Source organism: Plectropomus leopardus, chromosome 11 (genome assembly GCF_026936395.1).
Source record: "Plectropomus leopardus strain MGB_pleo_1.0 chromosome 11, ASM2693639v1, whole genome shotgun sequence".
NCBI lineage: Eukaryota > Metazoa > Chordata > Actinopteri > Perciformes > Serranidae > Plectropomus > Plectropomus leopardus.
The window spans coordinates 20,435,256-20,447,498 of NC_142186.1; the positions used below are offsets into that span (position 1 = coordinate 20,435,256).

The window sequence follows — 12,243 nt, forward strand, 5'->3', positions numbered from 1 at the left end:
CATGGAAAACTTATCGAATATAGAAGGTCAAAATGAACATTTTAGTTCATGAGATGGGTTTACGTGGAGCTGTTTAGTGCAGATTTACTGAGCTGGAAAACTGCTGAGTTCATGCTGAACACCTGAGGGAGTTTCTTGTATCTTTCTAGTATCTTACTGTTCATCCCACTGTACATATACTCTGTATTTGTAGTACATTACTCTAAACTTTACTGCTTTTTGCATTTCTGGTTTGATGTTAAACTGCATTTTCTTGCCTCAGTACCTGTATACTGTGTGAAGTATACAGTTGAATCTAATAGGATAAATCTGTAGAGCCGTGTCCTCTAAAAGGGTTTTTTTTCTCCCCAGGGCTACATATTTAATATTTAAGTACTGTATAGCATCTTTAGTTAGCATTTAATGTGCATGAATATATAATGTGCTGCTATGCTAGCCATAGGGCCTGACCCTAAATTAGTTATTTATAAATAATTAATAGGTAGGGAGCTTCAAGCTTATGCTGTTTTCACACAGAATCAGGCAGACGGAAAACGACTTTTGGACTGAACGCAAAAAACAAACAGTTTGATGGAAAGGCAGGACAGTTAAACATGCATAACAACAGTGGTGGATGAAGTACCTGTAATTCATACTTGAGTAAAAGTTCAGATTTCTTACCAGAAAATGACTTTGGGAGAAGTAAAAGTCATCTATAAGACTATTAATTGAGTTAAGTCTTTATACATCTGTTATTTATTGTAAATAAGTATCATAAGTAATTGTATTATATTAAATGCAAGTAAGTATTAAAAGTAAAAGTGCAAGTAAATGCTATTAATAAAAATCAAGTGGTCAGAGGATTTAAGGCTTAAAAAGTGTCTTTCTTTTTAACGTGTACGCCACCTTAAAAACAGAGCGTACATTGTAACTTATTGCATTCTCTGTTGGCCTCTCCTAATTTTTATGTCCTGCTCTCATCCAAAAATCCATGATATCAGGTATGTCATCTCCCTTATTCCATGTGAATGCAGCATAAAGCCTGGTAGTTTTCAGTTTGGCAGTGTAGACAGAGAGTTTGGGGCTCGTAATGTCAAAGTGTGTGCTGTTGTTTCCTTTGTGAGGGGTCATAAATGAGGCGGCATTTCGCACAATGGCAAATGTGGCCAAAGTAGTGTTGGTTCTAAAGTTGCTTACAGGGCTTTTTAAATGTTTTCACACAAATTTACAGTTACTTCTCCGCAGAGGCGTTTAAGATTACACTTAAATGTACAGTTACACTTTCACTATGTTGAGGAACAGAGGCGTCAGAAAGCGTTACTGAGATAACCGCTCCAGGAAGCCTTCTGGTAATAGCTTTTTTCAGGCCACTGATCAACATCTTCTTCATCTTCCTCTTAGCATGGCTTCAGCATGAGGGTTGTATCACCATCTGTTGGTTTGGCATGCTCTTGACAGCACTTAAGTTGTGCTTTTGCGTTTTCGTGTGGACAGAGATTCTTTCACAACAGTGTGTGTGGATGGGAATTTTTTTGAAGACAGAGAAGGGGGAAAACCCCGTTTACAAAAGTTCCTGTGTCCATGTACACTGGGCTTTATCCTGAGCTCAGAAAAAGCATGCTATATATACTGTGCAGTATGCAGTAATCTCAAATTAGAAAGACTAGCAGAGCTTTTTCAGGACATGAAATACAGACATGCATACATTTTCTCTCTTTTACATAATGCAAACATCAGCCCATTAAAATGTAGAACTGCTGTGTTTTCTTTGTTGTTGTTGTTGTTGTTATAGCATGGATTATATTAATGTGTAAACTCATGTAGACATACAATAAAGTTGACACACACACCCCCACTCTGCCCGAGAACACACACATGCACAAACCACATCACACGGTCCCCCCTTGCTCTCTTCTTATTAGGGACTGCGGTTCAAGTTCTACCCCAAATGGGCACCATGACATGTTTCTTTGTTTTTCTGCCCCCCTCTTCCTCATGATCGCTGACGTGGAGAAACCCAACAATCGCTCACTTTTTTCTCCTCTTCCAAAAACAGTACAATTGTTTTTTGTTTCTGCCGTCTTCCTTTGCTGCTGCTGTTGTTGTTGTTGCTGTGGACCAGAGACTAAAGACAATGGCTCATTCAGAAGAGGCCTTGTGAGTGTATCGTCTTGTACGAGACCAAGACGATGTGGTCCAGACAAAAAAGGGTTTCCTGTGGTGGAGATTAAATACATCTGTATGACCTCTTTCAAAGGCCTTTTCTTAACTCCAACTAACTTTATTTTGGTAGATCTTTCCAGAGCTATTTCTCTCCTGAAACAACTTTCACAGGCGTGTTTGGGATTAAAAATAGCACCTTGACTGTAACTGTTGAGTGTTAATCATCTACTTTCCCAGTCCAGATTGAGTCAGCTGCTGTACTCTAGTCATCTGCCACTTCTTCCTACCTTTAGGCTAATGCTTCCTCTACTTTGCACCAGACTTCCAGTTCCTGTCAACATTATTGTTTTGCACACAGACTTGTGTAGTAGATGACATCTTCATTTGGAATCCATCAGTGGGCAGGGCTGATCACAGAGCTGTGTTTGTCTATTGTATTGTTCCCCCTGGTTGCCAACACGTCTGGCTTTCCAGCGAGCATTGTTAGTGGCTGTGACTCAAATGAACACTCAACACAGTGTTGTTTTAAAAAGCATTACCGTATGTGAGCGTCGCACTTTACAATGGCTGTTGTGGTTAATGGTTTAATCTACTGTAGCTGGAGCTTTGTACTCATGTTCTGTGGCCTCTTTTTATCTGGTGAGATCATGTTGAGTTGAGCTGCCAGATTTGCCCTCAGCATCTCTTTTCTATATTTTGGAGGTGGTAGATTTACTCTCTCCTCCGTTGCCCTTTTTTGAGAAATATTAGGTATATAATTTACATTTTGCATAGGCTAGATTTGATTCTTGATTCCCTCCACTTTCACTTGTTTATAGGTCTGAATAATCTGTACTGATGTTGTTTTCCCTCACGTAGCAACACCTTCAGGGTTTAAAAATAAAGCCAACATGGAAATACCCAAAACTGCAGTTCCTCTGTCAGCTACTTGAAGCTGGCTCCGAGACGAGTCAGTCCCCATAGACCCCCATATTAAAACGACCAAACTGACAGCAGAAATAAACATGTTTACAGTCTGATTCAAAAAATGATTTGGGTATCTTTAGCTAATTTATCTGTTCATGATAACTGCACTGCAAGTTGTTAAGGCTTAACATCACACATTATTTAGGGTTGCAGGTGGGTGCCGTCCATTGAAAAGGTGCTATCACTGTGACGATCTTAGGGACTGTAACCTTGGCATAACCCCAAATAGTATAGGTGCCACAGCTGTTGCTATTTCAGTGTGTAGTCAGTTCATGAAAGTTTGGTTGCTTAAAATATTTTGTTCAGCATTTGGTTTTTCCATTAGAGCCAGTAAAGAGTCAGGGTAAGAAAGTAATTACTTTCAAATACATTGAGAAATATGAGACACCAGTTTGTCCTTTTGCAGGCAGAGAGGGGTTATCACAGACCATGTGCATCATGAGTTTCATGTTTCTGTCACATTTCTGATTGAAGCAATTTGAGATGTTACAATTGTTCTCGGTATCCCCTACTTTTGTTTAATGCTTTTAAGCCTGTTTTTGCAAGTGAAAATTAGCATTATCACAGTTACTGTGGTAACCAAGCTAGCTGCTAGTGGAGGGGTTAGCTCTTGCTCTCTCACACTCTTGTCCAAGTATGGTCACTTCTGGCTCCAAAAATCCAATGCAGCGATGGCCAAAATGTCAAACTCGAGCCTTCAGAACAGGAGTTCACAAACCTAGGGGGATGTCATGGTAGCTGCGTTCATTTTTCATTTTATCTCTATTCTACAATCCTGCAGAGTTCAGCAGCCCACGCTCCCACCTTCCTTCACTCTGTACACATTGGGCTTTGTGGTTTTGGGTTTGGCCCAGAATGTCACTATGTGGTCGTCAGCTACTTAGAAAGGCTGAATGAAACAGGAGCTCAGTTTCCGTCTCCTCACAGTAGCAACTCCATATAATGTCATCACATTTATCCAGACAGACACACGTCAGCAAACTGTGGCTAACACTAAACCATAGGAAACTATTGGTGAAACACACTGAGGAAGAGTCTGGTCCAGAGTTCTCCGGTTTGCTGAGGCTCTGTGTTGCCTTTACCCAGAATGAGGGTTCAGGACCGGGCTAGACCTCCACAGGGCCTCGGGGGCATGAGGAGACAGCTCCAGTGCTCTAATGCAATATTCAAATCCAGCGTGTGTCTGATGCTGCAGCGTGCCCTGCTGCTGTAAAGCTGTCCTGTCTCATCACCGTCCGCACTGAGTCACGCTCCCCACGCCCTCGCTGCCTCCACAGCCTCTTGACATTCTTTGTATTGCTGGAGGGCTGCTGGGATGAACACACATGCAGAAACACGGACAAAACGCACACATGCAGACATGTGCTTTGAGACAAAAGAAAGCATGCACTGTATGCACCTACAAACGTGTAGACTGAGACACACTTTTCAAGCTGAACACTAATAAAGACAGCAAAGTGTGAACACCTATCGTGTTGACCCAATACGATGTGTAATTATAGGTTAATATATATTGTATATTATCCTAATGCTAGTAACAATGCGACTAGATGCAGATTTTTTAAAAATATATTTATTTTTAATGCAAAAATAACATATAAAGAATCTGTCATCGTGGTGGAAAGTAAGTTAATATATTTAATCAAGTGCTGCACTTGAGTACAATTTTTTTAATTGAGGACATTTTAGAGAGAAATATTTAGCTTATTACTCCCTTTCATTTGTCTGATAACTATAGATACTGTCTGATTAAGGTTGTGTGTACAGTACCTTTAAAATGAAAATTTAAAATCTGAAATAAAACAGGTTAAGGTTAAACAGTTCTAATCAGCTCTGTCTGGACTCGTGTGTATAGTGTATATGTTTTTTTTCCACCACAGGAAGCTGATGATGAACATTATTTTTATGCAAATATAAAATGTTTATATAGTGGACCCTTTTTTTCCCCATAAAATCCTATTTAAGTGTTGATGTTATATGTTGATGTTTTCCCTTATATGGTTATCAAACTTTTAAAACTATGATTAAAATGCTGCTTAAATTTTAATGCATTAGCCACAATAAACATAATTATAATATTTAGCACTCTCAAAGGGACCAGTCTGAACATATAGGCAAAGATTTCAGGGGGGACACAGAGGACACCCCTCAACATTTAGAATATGTGCATTTGTCAACCCCAATAAAAACATGAAAGTTGCAGAGGACTTTTATTTGCACTGAATTGGAGATCTTAACACCCTAAATTGTTGCAGAATAAGCACAAATTGATGCATAAAAATCACCAGAATGCAGGAAATTTAGTGTCTGAGGCTCAAAATTTATTGTCAGTGGAATCCCAACCCCCTGTTTCATATGTGCTTTTAAAGACTTATAAAACAAGTAACTAAATTAGACCACAGAGTGCCCTCATGTCATGACTTTACAGCAGAAAATGTGATCATGCTGTAGTTCACTTTTAGCCATAACTACCATAAGTGTTATACTCAAAAATCATCAAAACCTTTTTTCATATGTGAAGATTATCTTGATGAACAAAACGTATATCATAAACTTTTCTTTCCCACGGATCTTCTTTTCTGCAATAATAAAAAATCCAATGGAAAATCCCATAGGCTTTTTGTTACGGGAACTATAGCAATGCTAACTTCCGGGCTGGCCTACAAATAAACATCATTCCTGCAGCACTCTATTGTACAATGAAATCACCTTGACTGCATTCAAATGAGTAATGCTGCTCATTAGGTTACTCATTCTCGTTCCAGTAGCTCTTCAGAGCCCTTGTCCTTGCAGCTGTCTCATTTTAAATAAGTATACATTAATGCTCTGTGGCTACTCCCACTGAATTACTACTCAGGAAGTATAATTCAGATGTACAGTACAATGAGAGCCAGGAAGGATGTGGCCTCTCTTGTCCTGTGCCTGCTCGCTCTTCCTGCCTCTGTCCGTGTACCAGATAATGTACATTTAGGCAGGGTTAAGCTTTTACATTCCCTTTCACTCATAAAGCAAGTCATCACATTGTAACAGTGAGTCTATAAACCAGTTTAAAGCATGCCCCAATGGGTCCCATAGCTCCCTTTTGGTATAAACGTGCTGTCTTCCAGAAATAGTCCCTGCATATTTTATGAGGGACCTTTATTTCTGTCGTTCCTGAGCTGAAAATGGGGTGAAGACGCAGTTTTGTGGTTCTTTCTCAGCAACGGGCTGCTCCCTTTATAGACTCTATGGTCACTGTGTTTCTCTCATGTGGTTTCACTACGAGGCACACTGGCAGTGAACTCGTCACCCTGAGCTGACACAGTGGCAGCGGTTATACGACTAAAACTGAGAACTGCTGGACTGATTAAAGAGGGTGACATATTTAGCAAAGCAAAAGTAAATGACAGTTTACTTAAGAGTAACAGTGTTTAGAAAAGTGTCTAGAAAGAAATGCACAATATCACAACACAGTGACCCAAAAGAGTTTGTATGGGTAAGACAACATCACGATGGAAATTACAGTTTCCCTGCCCAATCAGAAAGCATCTTGTGTTTGGCAGGACAAAAACAAAATACCACTGGGAACAGACTGAAGCCAAGTCATAACACTGCCATCTCACATAATCATGTGGCAGCTGTATATTGTGCAGAGACACTTATTCCTGGTGATACAAGTGACTGGTCTTAAAAGTTTCAGTCAAAATAGGATTAACTCAGATGATGATTCCCTTTTAGCTCGTTTATATATGAAAATAAAATGAAAAATTTATATGTACAATATTCTAAAGTGCTGTTAACAAGTAAAAAATAAACTTCTACAAGGAAGAAAATGACCTGTAAAAAAATGCAGACAATTAAAAAATATATTTAGAATTTTTTTCTTTAACATAATTTTAAACATAGAAGTACGATGGTTATTAATTTAGTTTTCTGATTATTTGTCAATAGATTTTTCATAATTTTGTAATAATTGTCACCCCTTTTTAAAAAAACTAATTTTCAGGTCATTTTATTTATCAACTTTGACTAATTTCTCGCAATACGTGGGACATTTATTGCCAAACTGGTTATTGCATTTCACCCCATGTTTTTGAAAGAAATCAAACCAATTTCTTCAGTTTTCCAACAGTTAAATAGCTTGTGAAAGGCATTTTTAAGGTAGCTAAAAAAGCCATTTCTATCCTCTTAAGGAGCGGATCCTCTTCCACAGTGTCCGCCAAATTGTTCCAGCATAGCTCAGAGCAAATATACCAAACAGTAGCTCTAGATATGGTCATTCAGGGTTTTCGGGTTTTTGCACAGGCCACCATAGTTTCCCTACACACTTGGCACACAGGACAGGTTTCAGTAGTTTGTAATGTTGCAACCTCACCACTAGATGACACTAAATCCTGCTCACTAGAGCTTTAAGCCAAAAAAAAAAATCACTTTTATTCACTAAAACAATACAAAAAAAGAGATGCTTGTGGTAAAAGTTTCCAAGATCCAGGCCTCTGGGACTGCTGTAGATTGATCTCTTATCTCGAGAGCTACAGTTGTATATTTCTACCTAATAACAGTTTTAACTGTAAACTGTATATAGCTAACTGCAAAATCTATGTAAATGCAGATTTCAGTCATCTAAAATTCCTCGCAAAGTATTATAGTGCAACAGATGTCCAAAATAACAATTACAGATACATAAACAAACTTACAGCAATTAGATAAAGTAAAATTACAGCTATATAATCATATGGTATACACAGGTTTTATAGATTTATCAGCTAAATTTAGTGTGTCGTGTTTCTAGACTGAGACCTCCCACATTAGAAAGTCTGCCTAATAATGTCCTTATTCAGTTTAACTGTTCGAAAACTTTCTCAAACAGTCAGTGCTGTGTGGACGTAATTGCACAGCGAAAACAGTGCTGAGTCCAAATGACGGGTTACTCTGTTTAATAATACATGGAAGAGGAATTTCTTGCGGTGGTAAATTATACATGAAACCTGTGGTGGTGAATTACAGAGCCGCAATGTCAAGGTACATGCTGGAACATCTCCTCCTGGCTGGCTGCACCTAGCTCAGAGGATGATTTGTGTTCACGCTTGTAGGCTGTGAGAGGTTGAGTCAGAACATTGTTGAACGCCGACATCTTTGTGAGTGGCGAAATGTGTGTGTTTGTGGGTGGAGTGTGAAGGGAGCAGCCGATAATGCCTGTGGTGTCCGTGAATTTGGATAATAGAGAGTGTTGATGCTCATTTATGTCTTGCACTCTGTATGTTCATTTTTCTCAGCCTGAAGAGGAGCTGATATACGGTTCATATCACAGCTGGCCTTGGCTGGTGCAGTCTGAAGTCAGCCATTCGCTGTCTCTGTCTCATCCTCGGCCTTGTGGATGAAGTCATAACTCTAGCAGATGTTCACTGTCACTTTGAGAATTAATAGGGCCCTCTACAGGTTCAGTAAAAAACTGACAAATTGTGGCATAAAACAAACTTGCTGGCTAAAATAATTCATTTCCACAAAGATAATCAGAGTTCTGTTTTGCTCTAAATTTTCCAGTTAAATATTCGGAGATGGAAACAGATGCCTCACCTCTCAAGCGCTCGATCTCCGCCTAATACATTGTATACAGTGGAATACCTCCAAGCAAATTTTACCGCCTGCTTTGAAGTTCAAAGTGGGCTCCCTTCCCCCTCTTCGTCTATTCTGGGTGGTGCCAGATGTGACCTGGGCAGAATCGCTGAGCGAGCGCACCTTTCATGGTAATGAGGTAAGAGTTATGGTTCGCCCCGGAGCCAAAAGGTCTGCCTGGAACACAAAGAGAAGAACACCTTGGCAACCTCGACCTGACAGCACAGAGCAAAGTCTGGCTCCGCTGCACTGAGCAGACTTTTATTAAAACAGTGTGTGTGAGTGAGGAAAACAACATGTGATGTTTCATTTTGGGGAAGGCCACATGGCTCCCATCTGAATCTGATTTACACCGCTCAGATATGAAGCGCATCTTTGCTCAGGGATTCAAGCCTGTCCTCACTCAAAGAACTGAAGTCATTATTCTAAACCACCACGACAGACAGTGAAAGATAGTTAATACAGTTGTGTACTTTGCCTTTGCCCCGGCTGAACCCTGTTGACAAGAATGCTAGTGAGCTCAAACTTAAATTTTGGCAACATGATCTTCCAAATTTAAATCCAAAACATCATGACCAATTTTACTATTTTTTTTAAACCTTACTATATGTTTGTTAGTGAGTATGTGAACAGAGTTTGACCTGCTCGCTGTCACTTCATATTTACAAACTAATGGCACCACCATCAGGCAGAATATTGTAAGTACACATTTCATACTTGGAAACAATTACTCCTGGTTGACTTTGGGAGGTGGTGCTGCATTGTCAGAGGACAGTTTGAGTGAGTCATTTTTTTTTTTTTTTAGGTAAAAATGTCTTCTGCATGTAGGTGTCACTAGTAGGAGACTGGGGGGAGAGGAAGGAACAAAAGAAGGAGATGGGAGGAGCGAGAGAAGCTTGCAGTCTAATTAATGACGCTCATGCTGCAGTGGAGAGGCGGTGGCCATCACAAATTAAATAGAGAAACCATGACGACACATCAGCCTTGTTCGTTTTGTTGGTTTTGTAACTTCTTGCTAAATTTCCTTATTTCTCATCAATTGTTATCCTCATCTGGCAGTCAGTTTCACAGTGCATTTCTCCATCTTGTAGTTTGAGCCGAGAACAGAAAAAAAACCATTGAAGGACGTTAAGTAAAGAGGAGAACGAGAGCAAGACAACCCCACGCACATTTCACAGTGATTAAAAGAGAGCTTTTGCTGATGTAGCATTGTACTCTGTCAGACTCTTTTTTTCTTTCAGTTCCACATATCATTCTTTCTTGCCAAAACCTGTTGCCTACATTACCCACAATGCAACTTGATCTCTGACAGTTTGGTCACAGATTTGTGTGTGACAGGCTAGCAGCAGCAAATGTAATCTCATGCTGCACTCCACTGCAAGTCATAAGTCAATAATTCTGAGTGTCTTCTTAACTTCTTATCGAAATGTGTGCCAGTGTATCTGCTTTGGAAAACATTGATGCCAGAAGCAATGTGATGTTTTATATTGCAGGCTTCTGAGCTCAAGTATCTAAAGAGGAGCTACATCAATTACCATCAGTGAAGAGAAATGGGGTATAAAATAAGTTAACTGTCCTGCTCGTCTTTGCTCATTCAGATAAAGTAACAATTATGGAAATGGGTGCCAAGCAAAATATAAGTCAGAGAACTGAGCATTTCTGTTGCTGCTGACAGAGACAGAGATACATGTGCTCACAAAGCTGTCCATCAAGCACATATCAACTGATTGGAAATAGAAATTGCAGCTACAACATTATTACAGTACTTTTTACGGCACAAACACATAAAACACTACATTAAGTCAAAATATATCTAAAGGCCATTCTGTTTGATTCACTGTATCTGCCACCATGTTGCTAGATTGTGTTTATGTTAGCAAACTCAGGCGAGAATTTTGACTTGATTTCCATTGCACTTTTCGGTGTCTGAGGTCGTGTTTTTTTGGGTTTTTTTTTTTACTGTGGATTGCAGCAAGAGCTTTGGGTGTCTTATGCTAGTTGCTAATGTAGTCTTGATCTGCTTTATTAATTTAATTTATCTTATTTATTACACTGTACACAATCAAGATATGTTTTTTAATGATCAGACCCCATTGTGAAATACTATATTTAGGGGTAAGAAATGCCAAGGTTAGTTCAGGAATATTCCCCCAAAATGGAGTTTAGATGATGCTGGTGGTGCAGGTGAAGAAATGAGGATGATAGGATGTGGAGCAGGACTCGGGAGTGCATGTGCTCGAGGTATACAGGGTGGAGGAGGGTCACATCTGTTTGTCCTGAAATGATAACTAATGACAGCAGAGAGTAGAGCAATTTTAAAGTTTGACAGCAACGATATGATTGGTTTAGGGAGATTTTGTTATCAAGCTGAGGTGACGCCCACAGCCGGCTTATACAGTAAAAGCTGGAGTGCGGTAGAGAGATTTCTGAATGAAAAGAGAAGTGAAGAGTCTTCATTTGTAGTCTTTCAGCTCCAACCAACACTGACTAAAATGTCAATTTCTCTGATTTTGTGCATTTCCCTCAAAAGTTTTTTTTCTCTGCATATGTATTCGTACTCTAACAAGACTATGATGTGTCAAATCTGCTTCCCTTTAATAAAAGGAATTAAATATATTTTTTTGCCGAAACGTGGATGCTCCACACAATCTTAAACAGGGAAGCACAGAATATTTATACAACCACCACAATCTCAAGGTGGACCCCCGAGGATAGTGTCACCAATTCAGTATCCGACCAAATGCCTCCCCTTCTCCTGAGTTAAGGCATTGAATAATGGCCAGAAAATATTATAATGTTGCAATTGAGTTGACCTTTGACCTTTTGGATATAAGCTGTCATCACTTTATAATTTTATCCAATTAGACATTTTGGTGACATTTGGTCATAATAAGCATATGAACTGTTGAGTTATGACCAAAAATGCATTTTGCAAATTCACAGTGATCTTGACCACCAAATTCTAAACATTCAGTTCATCCTTGAGTCCAATTTGAAGAAATTCCCTCAAGACTTTCTTGAGATACTGCATTCACAAAAATGTGATGGTGGGACACCCTGAAAACGTAATGCATCCAGCCAAAGTCTTGGCTACATTTATTAGATGAGTCTGGACAGACATTGATGTAAACTGCAACACTGTGGTTGTATTACAGGCGTTTAACCACAAGGTTGTAATTTTAGTTACTATTCTTCACAGGCACATTTAAGTGAAATAAAGACCTTCTGTATGTGGCCTTTCTACATGCTCTCTATGCTCTCTGTGCTTTCCTCATATTCTACGACTTTTGGTCGTTTGATAATGATTGCCTCAAGCATACTACCAGCTACAGTAAGCTATGGAAACCTTTTACGTTTCACTGGTCATGTCGATTTCCGAGCAGCCACCAGATTACAGCAAAGACATTATGTGGATCACTGTCTGACCCTTAGCGTGCCATGACCACATGGCCATAATTATGAAAATATACCTTTGCCTTGATCTAAGATGATAGAAATTATACCCCAAGGACACCAGTGGTCTGCAGGAGCGACTGTGTA

The 12,243-nt window shown here is 39.4% G+C and overlaps 1 protein-coding gene across 7 annotated transcripts in view; it reads left to right on the plus strand.

Moving 5' to 3' along the window:
- Window positions 1-12,243, plus strand: part of LOC148188251 (uncharacterized) — a 28,906-nt gene that overhangs the window by 12,470 nt on the left and 4,193 nt on the right. For 4 of the 7 annotated variants that reach the window (XR_015777911.1, XM_088084258.1, XM_088084262.1 and 1 more), the window contains one exon: window positions 8,632-11,472. The exons of 2 other annotated variants lie outside the window; for them this stretch is intronic. Coding sequence is in view for 4 of the 5 variants with exons in the window: in XM_088084258.1 (XP_087940384.1) it covers window positions 8,632-8,838 (207 nt within the window). In the remaining variant the exon portion in view is untranslated. Of the gene's footprint in view, window positions 1-8,631; window positions 11,473-12,243 lie in introns of those variants that run through there. One more of the 7 variants, XM_088084259.1, reaches the window with a different exon arrangement.